The sequence below is a fragment of the Oncorhynchus nerka genome, linkage group LG10, assembly GCF_034236695.1.
Source record: "Oncorhynchus nerka isolate Pitt River linkage group LG10, Oner_Uvic_2.0, whole genome shotgun sequence".
NCBI lineage: Eukaryota > Metazoa > Chordata > Actinopteri > Salmoniformes > Salmonidae > Oncorhynchus > Oncorhynchus nerka.
In genome coordinates this window covers 39,716,395-39,739,310 of record NC_088405.1, presented here as the reverse complement: position 1 = coordinate 39,739,310, position 22,916 = coordinate 39,716,395, and the positions used below count along the sequence as shown (strand labels likewise).

The following is a 22,916-nucleotide window of genomic DNA, read 5'->3' as shown; positions in this document are numbered from 1 at the left end:
GAAACCACTACTAAAGGGCACCAAGAAACATGAACAATGGACATTAGACTGGTAGAAAATTGTTCTTTGGTCTGGAGTCCAAATTGGAAATGTTTGGTTCCAACCGCCGTGTCTTTGTGAGACGCGGTGTGGGTGAAGGGATGATCTCTGCATGTGTATTTCCCACCGTAAAGCATGGAGGAGGGGGTGTTAGCTTTGCTGGTGACACTGTCTGTGGTTTATTTAGAATTCAAGGTACTCTTAACCAACATGGCTACCGCAGCATTCTGCAGTGATACGCCATCCCATCTGGTTTTGGCTTAGTGGTACTATCACTTAACTAGCATTCAAGATGGCGTAGCAGTCTGACGTGTGTTTGTCTTGTCCCATGTAAATAGGTGGTTTCATCGTTTTTTTCGTATATATTTTAATCCCACTTTCCACCTACGATCTAAATATACTTTCCTGCAACCTGCCTCACCCAATGTGGTACAGATCTGCTATTTTTATAAATATAACTGGAACCTCCATCAGAGGCTAGCCAACTAACTAGCTACTTGCTAGTAGTCACTGTTAGCCATGGCTAGCGGTCTTCACCTTTAGCTCGGACACCAGCCCGCTTATAGCTCGGTCAATACCTGCCAGTCTGCATACACTCCATTGTGTCCTCCTCCCAGAGCGCTAAGAACCTTGGCGTGATCCTGGACAACACCCTGTCGTTCTCAACTAACATCAAGGCGGTGGCCCGTTCTTGTAGGTTCATGCTCTACAACATCCGCAGAGTACGACCCTGCCTCACACAGGAAGCAGCGCAGGTCCTAATCCAGGCACTTGTCATCTCCCGTCTGGATTACTGCAACTCGCTGTTGGCTGGGCTCCCTGCCTGTGCCATTAAACCCCTACAACTCATCCAGAACGCCGCAGCCCGTCTGGTGTTCAACCTTCCCAAGTTCTCTCACGTCACCCCGCTCCTCCGCTCTCTCCACTGGCTTCCAGTTGAAGCTCGCATCCGCTACAAGACCATGGTGCTTGCCTACGGAGCTGTGAGGGGAACGGCACCTCAGTACCTCCAGGCTCTGATCAGGCCCTACACCCAAACAAGGGCACTGCGTTCATCCACCTCTGGCCTGCTCGCCTCCCTACCACTGAGGAAGTACAGTTCCTGCGCAGCCCAGTCAAAACTGTTCGCTGCTCTGGCCCCCCAATGGTGGAACAAACTCCCTCACGACGCCAGGACAGCGGAGTCAATCACCACCTTCCGGAGACACCTGAAACCCCACCTCTTTCAGGAATACCTAGGATAGGATAAAGTAATCCTTCTCACCCCCCTTAAAAGATTTAGATGCACTATTGTAAAGTGGCTGTTCCACTGGATGTCTTAAGGTGAACGCACCAATTTGTAAGTCGCTCTGGATAAGAGCGTCTGCTAAATGACTTAAATGTAAATGTAATGTAAAATGCATAGCGCGATATCAACCCAGAGCATATCGGACTGCTTTTCTCCACCACATCATCGGATACCTGCCGCAAGCTCTGGGCCATTACACAGGATCATCGCAGCTAGCTAGCTGCAACCGAATGGCTACCGCTGGCTAACGTCTCTGTCCCAAAGCAAGCACCAGTTAGCCTTGAGCTAGCCTCGAGCTAGGCCCATCTCCCGGCTAGCCGAAGAGGTATACCCGCTAATTCGTGGGCTACAATAACTCTTTTGTCAATTGGCCTAGACCCTTTATTGCCGAGACGGAGCCCCGTCGATCCATCATGACTGGTCTGCCGACGTAATCATCCGATGTGGTTTCAAAAGGCTTTTCAGTTGTGATGTCGCCGAAGACCCATCTGCTAGCCCCGGCCCGCTAGCTTTCTGAATGCCGTGCCTCCCGCTTGCCTAGCATAGTAGCGACTACTGAACGGCTCCCGGACTCACCTACTGCTGCTCATTGGACCCCATGATCCCTCGGCTACACGTACCTCTCTCTAATGTCAATATGTCTTCTGCTGTTTCGGTTAATTATTGTTTTAGTTCACTGTAGAGCCCCTAGTCCAGCTCAATATGCCTTAGATAGCTCTTTTGTCACAGACCCCACACACAGGAGATCTCACCTGGCTTAGCTGGTGTCTCCAGAGATGCAAGCTCTCTCATCGTCACTCAATGCCTAGGTTTACCCCCACTATATTCACATCCTACCATACCCTTGTCTGTACATTATGCCCTGAATCTATTCTACCACGCCCATAAATCTTCCCCTTTAATTCTCTGTTCCCAACACACTAGACAACCAGTTCTTACAGCCTTTAGCAGTACCCTTATCCTACTCCTCCTCTCTTCCTCTGGTGATGTAGAGGTTAACTCAGGCCCTGTAGCCCCCAGCATCACACCTATTCCCCAGGCGCTCTCATTTGTTGACATCTGTAACCGTAAAAGCCTTGGTTTCATGCATGTTAACATCAGAAGCCTCCTCCCTATGTTTGCTTTATTCACTGCTTTAGCACACTCCGCCAACCCTGATATTCTAGCCGTGTCTGAATCCTGGCTCAGGAAATGCAGAAATGTCCATCCCCAACTAGAACATTTTTCGTCAAGATAGAACTGCCAAAGGGTGCGGAGCTGCAATCTACTGCAGTGCTATCATAATATCTAGGTCTGTGCCAAAACAGGTCGAGCTTCTACTTTTAAAAATCCACCAACCAACGAGAGTGTACAGGTCACAATGCTGGGTAGTGTATGGGGCTTTGGTGACAAAACGGATGGCACTGTGATAGACTGCATCCAGTTTGTTGAGTATAGTGTTAGAGGCAATTTTATAGATGACATCACCGAAGTCGAGGATCGGTAGGATGGTCAGTTTTACGGGCTTCCGGCGCCGACTGAGATGGCCGCCTCGCTTCGCGTTCCTAGGAAACTATGCAGTTTTTTGTTTTTTTACGTGTTATTTCTCACATTAGTACCCCAGGTCATCTTAGGTTTCATTACATACAGTCGAGAAGAACTACTGAATATAAGATCAGCGCCAACTCACCATCAGTACGACCAAGAATATGTTTTCCGCGACGCGGATCCGGTGTTCTGCCTTACAAACAGGACAACGGAATGGATCGCATGCAGCGACCCAAGGAAACGACTCCGAAAAAGAGGGAAACGAGGCGGTGTTCTGGTCAGACTCCGAAAAAGGGCACATCGCGCACCACTCCCCAGCATTCTTCTTGCCAATGTCCAGTCTCTTGACAACAAGGTTGACGAAATCCGAGCAAGGGTAGCATTCCAGAGGGACATCAGAGACTGCAACGTTCTCTGCTTCACAGAAACATGGCTTACTGGGAAGACGCTATCCGAGGCGGTGCAGCCAACGGGTTTCTCCACGCATCGCGCCGACAGAAACAAACATCTTTCTGGTAAGAAGAGTGGCGGGGCGTATGCCTCATGACTAACGAGACATGGTGTGATGAAGGAAACATACAGGAACTCAAATCCTTCTGTTCACCTGATTTAGAATTCCTCACAATCAAATGTAGAACGCATTATCTTCCAAGAGAATTCTCCTCGATTATAATCACAGCCGTATATATCCCCCCCAAGCAGACACATCGATGGCTCTGAACGAACTTTATTTAACTCTTTGCAAACTGGAAACCATTTATCCGGAGGCTGCATTCATTGTAGCTGGGGATTTTAACAAAGCTAATCTGAAAACAAGACTCCCTAAATTTTACCAGCATATCGATTGCGCAACCAGGGGTGGTAAAACCTTGGATCATTGTTACTCAAACTTCCGCGACGCATATAAGGCCCTACCCCGCCCCCCTTTCGGAAAAGCTGACCACGACTCCATTTTGCTGATCCCTGCCTACAGGCAGAAACTAAAACAAGAGGCTCCCACGCTGAGGTCTGTCCAACGCTGGTCAGACCAAGCTGACTCCACACTCCAAGACTGCTTCCATCACGTGGACTGGGACATGTTTCGTATTGCGTCAGATGGAAATATTGACGAATACGCTGATTCGGTGTGCGAGTTCATTAGAACGTGGGTCGAAGATGTCGTTCCCATAGCAACGATAAAAACATTCCCAAACCAGAAACCGTGGATTGATGGCAGCATTCGCGTGAAACTGAAAGCGCGAACCACTGCTTTTAATCAGGGCAAGGTGTCTGGTAATATGTCCGAATATAAACAATGCAGCTATTCCCTCCGCAAGGCTATTAAACAAGCTAAGCGTCAGTACAGAGACAAAGTGGAATCTCAATTCAATGGCTCAGACACAAGAGGCATGTGGCAGGGTCTACAGTCAATCACGGACTACAAGAAGAAACCCAGCCCAGTCACGGACCAGGATGTCTTGCTCCCAGGCAGACTAAATCACTTTTTTGCCCGCTTTGAGGACAATACAGTGCCACTGACACGGCCTGCAACGAAAACATGCGGTCTCTCCTTCACTGCAGCCGAGGTGAGTAAGACATTTAAACGTGTTAACCCTCGCAAGGCTGCAGGCCCAGACGGCATCCCCAGCCGCGCCCTCAGAGCATGCGCAGACCAGCTGGCCGGTGTGTTTACGGACATATTCAATCAATCCCTATACCAGTCTGCTGTTCCCACATGCTTCAAGAGGGCCACCATTGTTCCTGTTCCCAAGAAAGCTAAGGTAACTGAGCTAAACGACTACCGCCCGTAGCACTCACTTCCGTCATCATGAAGTGCTTTGAGAGACTAGTCAAGGACCATATCACCTCCACCCTACCTGACACCCTAGACCCACTCCAATTTGCTTACCGCCCAAATAGGTCCACAGACGATGCAATCTCAACCACACTGCACACTGCCCTAACCCACCTGGACAAGAGGAATACCTATGTGAGAATGCTGTTCATCGACTACAGCTCGGCATTCAATACCATAGTACCCTCCAAGCTCGTCATCAAGCTCGAGACCCTGGGTCTCGACCCCGCCCTGTGCAACTGGGTACTGGACTTCCTGACGGGCCGCCCACAGGTGGTGAGGGTAGGCAACAACATCTCCTCCCCGCTGATCCTCAACACGGGGGCCCCACAAGGGTGCGTTCTGAGCCCTCTCCTGTACTCCCTGTTCACCCACGACTGCGTGGCCATGCACGCCTCCAACTCAATCATCAAGTTTGCGGACGACACAACAGTGGTAGGCTTGATTACCAACAACGACGAGACGGCCTACAGGGAGGAGGTGAGGGCCCTCGGAGTGTGGTGTCAGGAAAATAACAACAAAACAAAACTAAGGAGATGATTGTGGACTTCAGGAAACAGCAGAGGGAACACCCCCTATCCACATCGATGGATCAGTAGTGGAGAGGGTAGCAAGTTTTAAGTTCCTCGGCATACACATCACAGACAAACTGAATTGGTCCACTCACACTGACAGCGTCGTGAAGAAGGCGCAGCAGCGCCTCTTCAACCTCAGGAGGCTGAAGAAATTCGGCTTGTCACCAAAAGCACTCACAAACTTCTACAGATGCACAATCGAGAGCATCCTGGCGGGCTGTATCACCGCCTGGTACGGCAACTGCTCCGCCCTCAACCGTAAGGCTCTCCAGAGGGTAGTGAGGTCTGCACAACGCATCACCGGGGGCAAACTACCTGCCCTCCAGGACACCTACACCACCCGATGTTACAGGAAGGCCATAAAGATCATCAAGGACATCAACCACCCGAACCACTGCCTGTTCACCCCGCTATCATCAAGAAGGCGAGGTCAGTACAGGTGCATCAAAGCTGGGACCGAGAGACTGAAAAACAGCTTCTATCTCAAGGCCATCAGACTGTTAAACAGCAATCACTAACATTGAGTGGCTGCTGCCAACACACTGTCATTGACACTGACCCAACTCCAGCCACTTTAATAATGGGAATTGATGGGAAATTATGTAAATATATCACTAGCCACTTTAAACAATGCTACCTTATATAATGTTACTTACCCTACATTATTCATCTCATATGCATATGTATATACTGTACTCTAGATCATCGACTGCATTCTTATGTCACTAGCCACTTTAACTATGTTTACTTTGTCTACATACTCATCTCATATGTATATACTGTACTCGATACCATCTACTGTATGCTGCTCTGTACCATCACTCATTCATATATCCTTATGTACATATTCCTTATCCCTTTACACTGTGTATAAGACAGTAGTTTTGGAATTGTTAGTTAGATTACTTGTTGGTTATCACTGCATTGTCGGAACTAGAAGCACAAGCATTTCGCTACACTCGCATTAACATCTGCTAACCATGTGTATGTGACAAATAAAATTTGATTTGATTTGATTTGATTTTACGAGAGTATGTTTGGCAGCATGAGTGAAGGATACTTTGTTGCGATATAGGAAGCCAATTCTAGATGTAATTTTAGATTGGAGATGCTTAATGTGAGTCTGGAAGGAGAGTTTACAGTCTAACCAGACACCTAGGTATTTGTAGTTGTCCACGTATTCTAAGTCAGAACCGTCCAGAGTAGTGATGATGGACGGGCGAGCAGGTGCGGGCAGTGATCGGTTGAATAGCATGCATTTAGTTTTACTTGCGTTTAAGAGCAGTTGGAGGCAAAGGAAGGAGAGTTGTATGGCATTGAATCTCGTCTGGAGGTTAGTTAACACAGTGTCCAAAAAGGGTCCAGAAGTATACAGAATGGTGTCGTCTGCGTACAGGTGTATCAGAGAATCACCAGCAGCAAGAGCAACATCATTGATGTATACAGAGAAGAGAGTCGGCCCGAGAATTGAACCCTGTGGCACACCCATAGAGACTGCCAGAGGTCCGTACAACAGGCCGTCCGATTTGTCACACTGAACTCTATCTGAGAAGTAGTTGGTAAACCAGGCGAGGCAATCGTTTGAGAAACCAAGGCTGACGAGCCAATAAGAATTTGGTGATTGACAGAGTCGAAAGCCTTGGCCAGGTTGATGAATACGGCTGCACAGTAATGTCTCTTATCGATGGCGGTTATGTCGTCGTTTAGGACCTTGAGCGTGGCTGAGGTGCACCCATGACCAGCTCTGAAACCAGATTGCATAGAGGAGAATGTACAGTGGGATTCTAAATGGTCGGTAATCTGTGAAATGGTCTATAATCTGTTTGCTAACTTAGAAAGACAGCGTAGGATAGATAGGTCTGTAGCAGTTTGGGTCTAGAGTGTCACCCCTTTGAAGAGGGGGATGACCGCGGCAGCTTTCCAATCTTTGGGAATCTCAGACGATACGAAAGAGAGGTTGAACAGGCTAGTAATAGGGGTTGCAACAATTTCGGCAGATAATTTTAGAAAGAGAGGGTCCAGATTGTCTAGCCCGGCTGATTTGTAGGGGTCCACATTTTGCAGCTCTTTCAGAACATCGGCTATCTGGATTTGGGTGAAGGAGAAATGGTGGGGGCTTTGGCGGGTTGCTGTGGAGGGTGCCGGGCAGTTGACCGGGGTAGGGGTAGCCATGTGGAAAGCATGGCCAGCCGTAGAGAAATGCTTATTGAAATTCTCAATTATAGTGGATTTATCAGTGGTGACAGTGTTTCCTAGCCTCAGAGCAGTGGGCAGCTGGGAGGAGGTGCTCTTATTCTCCATGGACTTTACAGTGTCCCAGAACTTTTTAGAGTTTGTGCTACAGGATGCAAATTTCTGTTTAAAAAAGCTAGCCTTAGCTTTCCTAACTGCCTGTGTATATTCGTTTCTAACTTCCGTGAAAGGTTGCATATCACGAGGGCTGTTCGATGCGAATGCAGAATGCCACAGGATGTTTTTGTGCTGGTCAAGGGCAGACAGGTCTGGAGTGAACCAAGGACTATATCTATTCCTAGGTCTACATTTTTTGAACGGGGCATGCTTATTTAAGATGGTGGGCTTCTAATGTTAACATGCATGAAACCAAGGCTTTTACAGTTACAGAAGTCAACAAATGAGAGCACCTGGGGAGTGGGATTGGAGCTAGGCACTGCAGGACCTGGATTAACCTCTACATCACTAGAGGAACAGGGGAGAAGTAGGATAAGGGTACGGCTAAATGCTATAAGAACTGGCCGTCTAGCATGTTCGGAACAGAGAGTAAAAGGAGCAGGTTTCTGGGCATGATAGCATATATTCAAGGCATAGTGTACAGACAAAGGTAAGGTAGGATGTGAGTACATTGGAGGTAAACCTAGGCATTGAGTAATGATGAGAGAGATCTAGTCTCTAGAGATGTTTAAACCAGGTGATGTCGTCACATATGTAGGAGGTGGGACAACATGGTTGGTTAAGGCATATTGAGCAGGGCTAGAGGCTCTACAGTGAAATGACAGTAATCACTAACCAGGACAGTAATGGACAAGGCATATTGATATTAGAGAGAGGCATGCGTAGCCAAATGAACATATGGGTCCAGTGAGTGGTTGGGCTGACTGGGGACATGGTGATTCAGACAGTTAGCAGGCAGATGCTAACACGCTAACAGTTAGTAGGCCGGTGCTAAACAAGCTAACAGGAGTAGTCAACCCGGGTTCCTGTTGGCTAGCTGTGAGGATCCAGATGAAAAGGTTCAGAGTTTGTGGTAGGAATTCGGGGATATGGAGAGAAAAATAGGTCCGGTATGCTCTGGTTTGAAACGCGTTGTACGAACTGGCGAGAGCTTTCCGAGCTAAAGGTTATCTGATGACCGCTAGCAGTGGTTAGCTGATTCAGTTGAGGTAATGCAGTTCAGAGGTAAATAGAAATACTTTAGGAAAAAAAAACAGATCCACACCACATTGGGTGAGGCGGGTTGCAGGAGAGTATTTTGAAGTTGAGGTTTATGAAAAATATTAAAAAGACCGCAAAGAAAAATATATATTCACATGGGACGAGAAAAGACAAAGATGTCTGACTGCTATGCCATCTTGGATACCAGTGGAAATCTGTCCTTTGGTATGATGAGTCCAAATTTGAGATTTTTGGTTCCTACCGCCGTGTCTTTGTGAGACGCAGAGTAGGTGAACGGATGATCTCTGCATGCGTGGTACCCACCGTGAATTAGGAGGAGGATGTGATGGTGTGGAGGTGCTTTGCTGGTGACACTGTCTGTGATTTATTTAGAATTCAAGGCAAACTTAACCAGGATGTCTACCACAGCATTCTGCAGCGATATGCCATCCCATCTGGTTTGTGCTTAGTGGGACTATCATTAGTTTTTCAACAGGACAATGACACACCTACAGGCTGTGTAAGGGCTGCATCAGATGACGAGGCCACCACAATCACCCGATCTCAACCCAATTGAGATGGTTTGGTATGAGTTGGACCACAGAGTGAAGGAAAAGCAGCCAGCAAGTTCTCAGCATATGTGGGAACTCCTTCAAGACTGTTGGAAAAGCATTCCAGGTGAAGCTGGTTGAGAGAATGCCAAGAATGTGCAAAGCTGTCATCAAACACTTTTTTGGTTACTATATGTTTCCATATGTGTTATTTCATAGTTTTGATGTCTTCACTATTATTCTACAATGTAGAAAATAGTAAAAATCCTTGATTGAGTAGGTGTGTCCAAACTTTTTAATTTTTTAACTCTGTTTATTAAGTTTTACACACACACACACACACACACAGACAAGACAAAGCAATATAAATAATATAAACTAGAAAAAAAAATAGCTTTAAAGATACCATACTTTAGACAAGTTAAACACACCAGGCAGAAGGCTACAGAGGTTAAAGGGCAATCTATAGTACAGGGACAGAGCAAACACCTCACCATTGTTCCTGTAAACAGTCAAGGGATAAGGGTGGAGAAATGCAACCACTCACAGAAAGTCATGGCCACAGACCGACCATCGACTGGACCAAAAATAAAGTTTACAATGCTTTAAAATAAAAAAAAAATAGAATGATTATTCATGTAGGCGTGAACAAAATGTAAAAAATAACTGGGAAAAACAAGCTCACACTTCAGTCTCTGCCCGGGCAAGATGAACAAGGCATCCGCGGATCACAATCAATAAGCACATGGACCTTAATGCCCCCCCCCAGCAAAAACACAGAGAGAAGCTCCTCCAACCCTTAAGTCACAGGGGGTCAAATACAGACTTATTTTAGTTTTAACTGGAATGCCATCAGAGGATGGACTGTTTAAAGTAAGACCGGAATGGAGCCCAAGCCTCATTAAACAGTTTGGGGTTCCCACGTGAATTTAATTTTTTCTAGTTTCAGAGAGCACAACACATCTCTCACCCAATATTTATAAGATGGGGGAGCTGCCATCTTCCAGTTCTGTAATATTAGCCGTCTAGCTAAAAGAGTTGTATAGGCAAAAGTGTCCGACTGGATTCTTGATAGGGGGGTACCCATGGGCAGTACTCCAAAAAGGGTTGTAAGGGAAGACGGATCTATAACAGTGTCATATATATCAGAGAAACATTTAAATATTAATTCCCAGAAACCTGACAGTTTATGACAGCCCCAAAACATATGCAACAGTGTGGCTGGTTCCACTTTACATCTGACACAGGTAGGATCAAAATCAGAGAATATTCTTCCAAGTTTGGCCCCCGACCAGTGGATACGGTGAACCACTTTGAATTGAATGAGACTGTGTCTAGTGCTAAAAGAGGACGAGTGCACCCTGTGCAGCACAGATTCCCAGGCGTCTTCCCCAAGTTCCTCCCCCAAATCCTTTTCCCATCAAGTCTTTAAAGGCACCAAAGAAGGGTTCTGTAAGTCATGAATGATTGCATATACATCTGAAATTGCACCCCTAGGAAGCTTGTTCAACTCCAAGATGCTCTCTATAGCTGTATTCGCAGGCCTATTGGGAAATCCAGGTGTGTTCGCTCTGACAAAGTTTCTAGTCTGGAGATAGCGGAAAAAGTGGGATTGTGGGAGATTGAACTTTTCCTGCAGCTGAGAAAAAGAGGCAAATGTATCATCAAAGAATAATTGGGCTAGCGAGGAGAGGCCTAGTGAGTGCCAAATGCCAAAAGCCCCATCATTCAAAGATGGAGGAAATAAAATGTTCTGATTGATTGGGCCTGATAGAGAAAAGCCTCGGAGGCTAAAGGCTAAACGGAACTGATTCCAAATTTTAAGAGACTGCTTTACAATTGGGTTGACACACCTTTTGCCTAGGGACACTGGGAGAGACGAGCACAACACAGAGGAAAGTGCTGCAGGTTTACACGATTCAGACTCCATCTGGACCCAGAGTGGTCTAGGGCCAGTAGGATCAATCTGCAGCCAGTACAGAACGGCTCTGAAATTTGCAGCCCAGTAGTATGTCTGAAAATTTGGTAGAGCTAAACCCCCCCAATGACCTAGGCTTCTGTAAATGTTTTCTACCAATCCGTGGTACCTTGCCATCCCAAATAAAATGCATGAATGTTTGATCCAGTGAAATAAAAAAAGATTTTGGAATAAAAATGGGTAAACATTGAAATAAATATAAAAATTTGTGCAACACATTCATTTTAATGACATTAATCCTTCCGATAAGAGAAAGGGGTAGCGAATTCCAAAAAGTAAAAGATTGTTTCAAGCTGTCTGCTAGAGCAACAAAGTTTTCCTGAAACAAATTTGAATATTTCCTTGTCACTTTTACTCCCAAGTAGGTGAATTGATCCCGGACAATCCTAAACTGAGAACTTGTAAAAGAGCACTTTAAAGCAGCCTTGTTTACCGGAAAAAGCTCACTCTTGCCTAGATTCAGCTTGTACCCTGAGATTGATCCAAACTTTTTAAGAACAGATAGGGCACGTGGCAATGAGGTATAGGGGTTGGAGATAAACAAAAGGAGGTCGTCAGCATATAGCGAGACTTTCTGCTCCCAGCCCGCCCTGATTATACCTTGAATGGCATCATTAGAGCGTAGTACAATGGCGAGAGGCTCGATTGCCAAAGCAAACAACAAGGGGGAGAGTGGACAACCCTGTCTGGATCCGCGGTGCAAGGGAAAATAGTCAGAGGACAAGTTATTAGTCCGTACCGAAGCCATTGGGGAAAAATAAAGAATCTTTATCCACACAATGAATTTGGGGCCAAAGCCAAATCTATAAAGGTAGTCCCACTCAACGCGGTCAAACGCTTTTTCGGCATCAAGTGAGACCACCACCTCCGGGTCCTCCGACGCTGGGGAGTACAGTATATTCATAAGGCGCCTAATATTGAAAAATAAATGCCTATTTCTCACAAAGCCAGTCTGGTCAGAGTGTATTACTTGGTGCAGCAAGCCTTCCATATGGATGGCTAGAAGCTTAGCTAGGATTTTGTAATCACAGTTTAAAAGCGAGATTGGGCGATAGGATCCACATTCCAGGGGGTCTTTGTTTTTCTTTAGTAGTAATGAAATTGAAGCCTGATAAAGACTAGGCGGTAGCTTTGAAGTATTAAGGCACTCTGCAAATAGTCGAGACAAGACTGGGCAAAGCAGACCAGAAAACGTCCTGTAAAATTTGGTTGGAAAACCGTCTGGACCCGGTGATTTACCACTTTTCATTGCGGACACTGCTATTGCAATCTCCTCAAGCATAAATTCTTCTTCTAGACAGTCATGGGAGTCTGTATCAATTGAAGGCATATTCAAGCCATTAAAGAAGGAGTCAATCAGCAAAGGGTCTTGAGGGGATTCAGAGGTGTATAGCGCAGAGTAAAATTGTTTAAATTGATCATTGATCTCTTTATGTATAACTGTGGTGGCACCAGACGGGGTCCTTATTTGCGGGATTAAGTGTGTCCAAACCTTTGACTATGTAAATAACATATTTTTGTTTCTTATTTTTAATATTTTTTTTTGTATAAAAACCTGCTTTCACTTTGTCATTATGGGGTATTATGTGTAGATTGATGAGGAAAAAGACTTACTTAATCAATTTTAGAATAAGGCTGTAATGTAACAAAAATGTGGAAAAAGGGGTCTGAATCCTTTCCGAATGCACTGTATATGTGTACAGATGTGTAAATGTAATGTAATGTATAATTTGTATTCTTTAACGTAATTTTCAATTAGGAAAATAATTGTACTTCAATTTCATGTCCTGTTTACAATGTGCCCTAAAGTTTGTCATGTGACATGTATATTGTCTATGTATTCTATTTCTTTATGTACGTATCCTTTTTCTAAGACAGAAAGTAGGTGCCAAAGTAACCAAAAGCTCTGGAGAAAACAGGTTAGAAATTAAGACAATAAATACAAAGATGAATGATTAAAATACTTAATTAAAATGAATACATTCTCTCAAAGGTGTTGGTGCCTGACACCACTCTCTCCACATGGCAAATATGATAATTATTCAAATGTCAATGGCCTACAGGATGGAGATACATCTATATCAGAGCATACATTGTACTGTAAATATTTAGTTCATCGTATAGAGTCTAACGGTATTTACCATGTCCTCTCTGTCAGGTAAAATGTTCACATTTCCAAAGGAGTCTGACATTGATCATGTGAAGTTACTGACAAAAAGTGAGAAAACTATTCTTCTGTGACAATATGTCTAAGGTAATCAATGTGATATTCCATACTTCCATAAGTGTTTGTATCGCACATTAGAAAGCTTTGCAATGCATATGGGCAAATACCATGGTGTGAGCAGCAGTCAAATACCTTTGATATTATAATTTGCTTTATCGGTGGTAGTGCTTGGTAAATAAGGTGTTAATAATATGTATATTTAGCATTTAGTCAATTTCAGCTGCATAATGTAATTCCAAGGCCTAGCTAATGTCTGTATTATGAACCTCTTAAAATTGATTTCACAGATGTCAAGAGGGTGTTCTCTCTTCTCCATGGCAACTCCAACAAGCACCAATGACTTTCAATTGTTCAAAGAGTCCAATGGTGGCATGCAGCTACCTGTCAGATATGTGGGAAGTGCATTCACAGGGCTGTCAGGCAAGCAGAACATGTGGATGTCTCCGTGTGGGAGCTGGGACACTCCGCCACCGGACTCAGTCAGGTTTGGATCAATGGGAAGCCAAGTGCAAGGAAGCTGGGATACACTGCGGGGAGTGTGGTGAATGGAAAACCCATCATAATCCTAGGTCAGGAGCAGGATGCTTATGGTGGAACTTTCAAAAAAAGGGAAGGCATTACTTTCCTAAAGTAATGTTCTCCAATGAATTTAATACAAATTATTTTAAGGCAAGTCCCCAGTCTTTCTAACTGGGTTCAGGAACAGAGGGGATGCAACATGATTGAGAACGGTGTGATTGCTTTTTTAAGTTGGCACCCTGGTAAAGATAAAAAAACGTTCTTTGGGAGGGCAAACACACTCAATTTATACATACAAAAAAAAAGAAAAAAAAAGAAGTCAACCAAATCAGTTATTCAAAGACAACAGAAACTGTATTTTTTTTGTTAATTTACAAAACATTAAAATCATGTAAACTAAAAGGTACAGTAATTGATTTACACGTTGGTCTGTATGAGCTCTGTGATTACCTGGGTTGTCTTCCTACAATATGCAAACACTTAAGTTAAAATGGTAACCTAACCATGTTTGCTTAAAATAATTTTGAGTCCAGACATACAAAAACATCTGGAAATGGTAACCTTATCCTGACCATTGAGACATTACAGGAGCGCCAACAGATAGGGTTGCATTGGAGCCATCCAGTGATTGGTGGACAAGGTACACACCAAAGGTCACCTAAAAAACAAAATCACAACACATTTACAGCACACTCACTGAATGGCCAAAACAGTAGTGAGAACAACAAACAACAAGCCTAAAAATGTATCCAAAATGGGGTCCTTCTGGGATACTGTATATTGAATAATCTGCTGTGTGTTTTCCTTGTCAGTTAATGCTCTTGTTTGTTTTATGTACTCTACCTACCTCTAGTCTAAGGTCAGTGACATGGACCGTTGCAAATGCAGTCGACCCAGTAGTAAGTCAGATAACGTGTCATAGGATAGGGACGATCTGAAAACTCAACACACCAACCATGGAACATATTGGCACACTTTGAAATTAAACGCAACACCCCCCCACTGACCTTCCCCTTGCGATAGGCAGAGAGAGACAGAAGAGGCTCTTTGGTCTTGGCTCCTGTGTTCTGATCAACCCCAATCATCTGGCATCTGCCACACCGACCTGCCACCTTCACGTCATATCACAAAGAGTTGATGCAGTTAAAGATTTTTGTTGCCATTTCAGTAATACCTGTCACCATATATGAAAACCAATCTGCATCCTCACCTGGAAATGGGTGTTTCCAATAATCAAGTGTGACCAATCATCTTCCTCAAATGGCTCCAATCCAGAGATGACTAAATTGGCACGAAACCGACTAACAAGCTCATGGATGTCAAGAGGCTGATGGTCAGAGGATTCCTGTCTGTCCCATAGTGGTTAGATAAACCACAAGGAACAAGAAAAAAGGCTGGCTCACATTAATCAATAACAAAAGGTTTACCTATGATGATCTTTGTACATGTAATTCACTAGGCCTACATACTGTATAATTTAGTGTCACAAATTCCAAATGTGCTCCACCAGGAATGTGTGAGGCCCGTAGGCAATATAACATGTTATACTATACCTGCTGGTGATGTGTCTCTGAAGCAAATCAACACTGGCATGGTTGATCATTAAGTACTGGGCTTCATTCACCAAGGAGAGGGCAGTGGACGAGACCCCTGGGGCAATGACAAAAAAGTCTAAATCATTATGAATTCAAGAGACCAAAGAAATCCCATTGGGGTAAAGCAAATTCCAACATTCATGCATACAAAATAGATTTTTGCAGACAATAGGAATTACTGAAGAAACCATTATGATGGATACCCTAGTATGGTATCTGAACTGAGTTTACCAAGGACATCTCCCTTTCACCTTTTTCATGGCCCTTTTTCATGTTGCGAATGAAATCAGGACTTTGCCTTATCAGACGACAAGGCTGTCCAAGGAACTCTGAGAGCCATGATGCAGCTTCATCGCCACAATCTACTGTTTGCACCCTTGGGAAGGAGAGAATACAATAACAACCACTACAACATTTCTGAATCAAGGTGATGGTCAAATACAGTGCCTTGCAAAAGCATTCATCCCCATTGGCGTTTTTCCTGAAGTCAAAGTGGCAGACTTCTGGTAGACCAATGACTATGAAAAAAAATGGATCATAATAAATACTGTATGTCATTCCCGACACTGATCATACATGTCTTTCAAGCCCACTCTATAGATTTTCTACAAAGACATAGCTAGGTGGTTTAATTATTATAATAATTCATATTTTTTTTTAACTCACCTGTCACCACACAACTTGCTTTGACACACACCATGACTCTGGTGTGGCTCATTGTGGTTTTCCAAAGGGACAGAAATTGTGTCCATTCCTGAAAGATAAGAGGAACTCCTTTAGAAGAGTTTTTTATATTTTTGATGTATGACTGAAATGTATGTGAGCGGTGCTGCTGAATAAAGACTCCTGGATTGTCACAACAACAAAAAAAGACTATATATTTATAATGTCTGACCTGAGGCCTGCAGGAGCAGTGTGTTCGAGGGCAGGAAGATCTGCGGATGAATGAGGCATAAGCCTGGTTCTCTCTTTTGGTTCAGACACACTCCATTACCATTCACCACCATCCAGCCCCGGTCATGGAGCAGTCCCAGAGGGCACACTGGCCAGTCAGTCACCTGCATAACCACACGTCACAATTAAAAACACAGAAGAAGTAAGAAGTCAATTGATACAGTATACTGATAGGCACACGCATGGCAATTGTGTTTAGTTGATGAATTAGTCATTCTTAACACAAATATCCAACAACAGGTACATCTCTGTGACTTTTATCCAAACATAACATGGGTATTGGAGAACGATCATCATTTGCATTGTAGATTTAAATAAGAGCAAAACAATACTGAAAGAGAAATGTGCACAGACCTCAAACGCTGCACAGGATTTGATTGGATATATGTAGATATTAGTCAGATACTGGGCCTTCCCTTGGCTCTTTTCTTCCTTGGTGATGGCCTTGCCTCCACATTCGTTCACAACTGGATCTGTAGAGGCATGCGTCCTATTGTCTATGTGTTTAGGTTCCCCATTGGTAAGCACAGTAACCAGACACTGACTGGAACCTCGAGAAGAGGTGTTCGATTTCAGTCTTTCTAGTTTCACTTGGTCCACTTCGACTGGTTTCTCCACAAAGCAGTCCACGATGAAGTTCAAGAAGTTTTGGCAGTCCCGGAAGGTTGACATGTAGCCGAAGGATACGCGTACAGATCCTGTTGGACGACCATCAACCAGGTCTACGTCGTCTCCACAGACATGACCCGCCTTGAAGAAAACAGGAGAGGACAACAGTATATTAGGATCAATAATTATCTTCATTGTCTTTTATCGTCTTTTGCACAAACACATGCGCAATGCCACCTCAAATTCACTACGCACCTGTAGGTTGCTCTTCACGTCTTGATTGGTGGTGCCAAGGAAGAGCTGACAGGCACCGGTGTTGCAGAAGCAACCTGTCCGCACATGGATATTGAAAAGACTAGCCAGCTTGTCCACCTGAGAAGAGGAAAAGGAAAATGGTTAGAAATGTTTATCAAATCAGCAGAAATGACACTTCTTTTTGTATTGCATTCATAATACCCAGGCTATGTTCATTATGAATCGACTTGGTAAAGTCCTCTTTAACATATATTTGGATGTGCGAAAATACTAAATGCAAACACTGTAGGGTGCAGTGCATCAAATAGGCTCATTTGAGTGAACCTGAGAGTATCCAACTATTTGTCCGTGACAGTCCGTCAAGTTGAAGTTGAGGATGGCTCCCTGCGTGCTCGGGTTCTCAAACTCGCTGTCGGAGTATATCTGAGCAACTGGTTGTCCGTTGCCATGGCAAAGGCTAGACAGCAACATGTAAGTATAGCGTGCTAAACCAAATGTATGCAGCTGGACCTTGTCCATGCCTCCTGAAGGTGAAAACAAGGAAACAAGGTTACAATACAATAGTTTAAAAGGTTTTATTGACTCAATTCAATCTCTGTAGAATATTGGTCCATTCCTTACTGATGTTCAAAAGATTTCTGTCATATTGATGTAATGAACAACCACTCGACCAATGGAATTATTTTTGAATGCAGAGGTCTTACTTTGACACTTAGTGTAATGGCAGATGATACTGATGCATTATATGAGCAACTTCGCTTTGTTTCATCCGTGCCTTTAAATTATTCATATATACATACCTGTGAGTTTGTGTAGAGTGTCAAAACTATGATTTAGAGCAATGACGTTCAGGAAAGAGATGGTGCCATCTTCAAACCTTAAATCAGATGACAAACAAGGGTTATCACCAAAAAAAACGTATCAAACAATACAATGTTATCCTCTCTAAGCCAGGCTCATTCAACTTCATAAAGAATGCGTGTGCATTCACATCCATAATATAATTTCAAGGCTCATGGAACAGTTTACCGGTTAGCCATATTTGGCGTTGGCACGTAATAGTTCTCCCCCGCTAGGTAGGCCGCTGCTGTACCCCCACCAAAGTATGCTTTTCTTAGGAGGGCAGCTGTGTCATTCCGGACCAGAAGAGCCCCTAAACCTGTGGGGAAGCCAAACATCTTATAGAAGGAGAAGGGAACAAAGTCCGCTGGGTGCTCCTGCAAATCCAGAGGAGAGCAGCTGGCAAAAGAGGCAGCATCCAGCAGGACAAACCACCGGCCCTGGCTGTCACACGCTGGGTAGAGCTTCCTCGCCTGGATGCCCCTCACGTAACCCAGGGAGTACTTTCTGCCAGAGAAATTGCTCTGTGCTGGATAACAGAAGAGGTGTGGTGTCTGGCAACTGCTGCATTCACTCTGGGCTACATCTCTGGCTCTGGCCTCTATCTCCTCGGGGGAGACAGGTAGAGAAACCACTCCCAGTGCTGAAGTAACTCCTCTGATGCCGACCACCGAGGTATGGTTATCAGTCAGATAGCAGAACTGACTGGCTGGCTCCGTAGCAGTGGGAGGCCTCCAGGGAAAGCTCTCAGCGACTAATTTGAGAGCTGCCGTACAGCCAGAGGTGAAAATCACAGAGTATTTGTCAGGAGTGGTGTTAAAATGCTGCAATATCCTGCAAGAAAATATATTTCTGTTCAGGACATATCCTCAATAGCAGGGCACAAATAAGGGTTCACACAGTCACATTAATTCGGGTGGAATAATGATGAGAACTTCTTTCTGCGAAAGGAGAGGCTTTAGCTACCTGTATCTGACATGCTCTACTGTGTCATGCGTCAGTCTACTGCTGGGGTTATGGCTGTGAGGGTTGCCTAAAGACAAAAATATTAAAAGAATATTAAAATCAGGATACAGGAGTATTCATATATACAGTTGAAGTCAGAAGTTTACATACACCTTAGCCAAAAACATTTAAACTCAGTTTTTCACAATTCCTGACATTTAATCCTTGTAAAAATCCCTGTCTTAGGTCAGTTAGGATCACCACTTTATTTTAAGAATGTGAAATCTCAGAATAATAGTAGAGAGAATTATTTATTTCAGCTTTTATTTCTTTCATCACATTCCCAGTGGGTCAGAAGTTTACATGCACTCAATTAGTATTTGGAAGCATTGCCTTTAAATTGTTTAACTTGGGTCAAATGTTTCGGATAGCCTTCCACAAGCTTCCCACAATAAGTTGGGTGAATTTTGGCCCATTCCTCCTGACAGAGCTGGTGTAACTGAGGCAGGTTTGTAGGCCTCCTTGCTCGCACAAGCTTTTTCAGTTCTGCCCAAAATTCTTCTATTGGATTGAGGTCAGGGCTTTGTGATGATCACTCAAATACCTTGACTTTGTTGTCCTTAAGCCATTTATCCACAACTTTGGACGTATCCTTGGGGTCATTGTCCATTTGGAAGACCCATTTGCGACCAAACTTTAACTTTCTGACTGATGTCTTGAGATGTTGCTTCAATATATCCACATAATTTTCCGTCCTCATGACGGCATCTATTTTGTGAAGTGCACCAGTCCCTACCGCAGCAAAGCACCCCAACAACATGATGCTGCCACAGCCGTGCTTCACAGTTGGGATAGTGTTCTTCGGCATGCTAACCTACCCCTTTATCCTCCAAACATAACGATGGTCATTATGGCCAAATAGTTATATTTTTGTTTCATCAGACCAGATGTGTCCCCATGTGCAGTTGCAAACCGTAGTCTGGCTTTTTATGGCAGTTTTGGAGCAGTGGCTTCTTCCTTGCTGAGCGGCCTTTCAGGTTATGTCGAAATAGGACTGCTTTTACTGTAGATATAGATACCTTTGTACCTGTTTCCTTTGTACCTGTTTCCTAAAGCATCTTCACAAGGTCCTTTGCTGTTGTTCTGGGATTGATTTGCACTTTTCGCACCAAAGTGTGTTCAACTCTAGGAGACAGAACGAGTCTCCTTCCTGAACGGTATGACGGCTGCGTGGTCCAATGGTGTTTATACTTGCGTAGTATTGTTTGTACAGATGAATGTGGTACCTTCAGGCGTTTGGAAATTGCTCCCAATGAAGAATCAAACTTGTGCAAAAACAATTGTTTTTCTGAGGTCTTGGCTGATTTCTTTTGATTTTCCCATGATGTCAAGCAAAGAGGCCCTGAGTTTGAAGGTAGGCCTTGAAATACATCCACAGGTACACCTCCAATTGACTCAAATGATGTCAATTAGCCTCAGAAGCTTCTAAAGCCATGACATCATTTTCTGGAATTTTCCAAGCTGTTTAAAGGCTCAGTCAACTTAGTGTATGTAAACTTCTGACCCACTGGAATTGTGATACAGTGAATTATAAGTGAAGTAATCTGTCGGTAAACAATTGTTGGAAAAATTACTTGTGTCATGCGCAAAGTAGATGTCCTAACCGACTTGCCAAAACTATAGTTTGTTAACAATAAATTTGTGGAGTGGTTGAAAAACAAGTTTTAATGACTCCAACCTAAGTGTATGTAAACTTCCAACTTTAACTGTGTGTGTGTATATATATATATATATATATATATATATATATATAAACAAACAAACAAACAGAAAACACAAAGGCAAGTACGATGGAATACCAGCCTTTGAAAGGAGGTTAATAGAGGACCCGGCAGCCTATTTAATTGATGTGGCGCAACAACAGTCTCAGAGTAGGTTCAGGTGCAAAAAAAGGAGGCATTTATTTACAGTGCAGGAAGTGCTGAAGAAGACTGGATACAAAGTTGAGTATTTAAAAGGTGTATTAGGAAAAATAGTTGACAAAAATACTTTTTGAAAAAAAATTAAACACAGGGCAAAACACCCATAAACTCACACATCTGAGTTTGGCAGAGGTAAAGAGCGTAGGACCAGTAATTGACAGGTCGCTGGTTTGAATATCTGAGATGGCGAGGTGAAGAATCTGTCGATGTGCCCTTGTGCAAGGCATGTAACCGTAATTGCTCCTGCAAGTTGCTATGGATAACAGCATCTGCTAAATGACTCAAATGTTACCTCAACAAACAGCTCTCCATGAACACGGAGAACGGGGATCCTAAAAGGACCTGCCTTAACCTGGCATACAACTTTAAACAGGTCAATTCTCAATAGACAGTGTTAATAATATGCTTGAATGGTAATACAATTGACATGCAATGGCCAATACTTAACTTGTTAATGAAAACAAGGGCATCATTTACATAAACAGTCAAATGTATGTCGCAATTCCAGATTGCCCCTTTAATAGAATTATGTCTCTTTTTTTTTTTTTACACTTTTAACAACTCAGCACATTATATCAGTTGAACCTAATTATATTTGGTATGTGAGGAAAGACTCACCATATACATTCCTGGAGATATCCTGATAGAATTCTCTCACCAGTGACTCAGGGTATAGCGTTGTTCCAGCATGGTCCAGGTATGTAATGCCTGTCAAAAAAGTTGGTTTTAGAATTTGAGAAATCTTAGGAATTAGTTTCTTTGTGGCTAATCACTTATGTGCATCGAATAACAACACTTGCACCACTTAGTGGTAAGTAGACGTATTGTCATAAGCACACACCGGTTTGCGTTGAATCAGCATAAGTTGATTTACTAACTTTAAAACACGTTTGGCGCTGTGATTGAAGCCCCACGCAAAAGTACTATACCTTTAGTCCTTGAGAACTCCCGTTCTATTACGTCTTTGAAGTCACTTTTATAACCGTAATGACTCCAAACTTCCTCGAAGCTCTCAAACGTGCACAGTTGATAAAAATTCAACGACTCCTTCTCCGTGGCCTCTTGCAGTGGCATTTTCGCGTCTACCTACCTAAAATGTGACTTTGAAGTTCTGTCTACAACGTAACTTGCACATGACAGTAGTGGTAGCTAAGAGTCCACACTGCATCTCTGACGGACAGTAACAGTCATTTGTATCTTAACGATTTACCTCGCGTTCCTCAGTTCAACAGATCTCGATAAGGGGACTGAGATCTAGGTCTATGACAGAGATAACAGGAAATGGAATACAACTTCAACTACAGTACGTATGGAAGTGGACTGAGACTGTCAATAGGGGGCAATAAGTGAGCAAAACACATTACTGGCTAATGTAAATGAAATACTGTTGCTGTTATCAATGATTTAGTGTGTTAACCAGAACCATTCAAATTCCTATTCAGTCAAGACCAATTATTTAAATGATTACTTCATTGGCAGTGTGCAAATTTAGGCAGGAAATGCCAACAACGAACAGTGAGCCATCATGCTCATGCATCCCAAAACAAATAATGAAAGAAAAGCATTGTACGTTTGAATTTGGTTAAGTTAGTGTGGGGAGAGGTGGGAAAATGATTGTTATCGATATCCTGGCATTGCCAATTTAGATGGAAACCTACTGAGGATAGTAGCTGACTCTAGACACTCCTATCTGTTTAATCTTTAATCTGAGCCTAGAGGAAAGTGTTTGTCCTCAGGCATCAAATCAAATTGTATTTGTCACATCAGCCGAAAACAACAAGTGTAGACCTTACAGTGAAATGCTTACT

General features: G+C 43.6%; 1 protein-coding gene across 7 annotated transcripts; it reads right to left on the bottom strand.

Annotated features, from left to right (window-relative positions):
- Window positions 1-13,132: 13,132 nt before the first annotated feature.
- LOC115135291 (molybdenum cofactor sulfurase-like) lies at window positions 13,133-22,399 on the bottom strand. Of its 7 annotated transcripts, none has more exons than XM_029669816.2 (16): window positions 22,038-22,396; window positions 21,727-21,816; window positions 21,222-21,380; window positions 19,148-19,214; window positions 18,371-19,015; window positions 18,142-18,218; window positions 17,666-17,865; window positions 17,342-17,458; window positions 16,832-17,227; window positions 16,419-16,581; window positions 16,190-16,277; window positions 15,775-15,899; window positions 15,482-15,578; window positions 15,139-15,277; window positions 14,936-15,040; window positions 13,133-14,586 (listed from the first exon to the last, which is right to left on the bottom strand). In XM_029669816.2, the coding sequence occupies exons 1-16, from the start codon at window positions 22,180-22,182 to the stop codon at window positions 14,491-14,493; spliced, it is 2,709 nt and encodes a 902-aa protein (XP_029525676.1). In that variant the 5' UTR covers window positions 22,183-22,396; the 3' UTR covers window positions 13,133-14,490. The 7 variants fall into 7 exon arrangements, with proteins under 7 accessions (XP_029525676.1, XP_029525678.1, XP_029525674.1 ...); XM_029669814.2 differs by having other exon boundaries at window positions 14,499-14,586; window positions 14,776-15,040; XM_029669818.2 differs by lacking the exon at window positions 21,222-21,380 and having other exon boundaries at window positions 22,038-22,395.
- Between the last annotated feature and the right edge of the window lie 517 nt (window positions 22,400-22,916).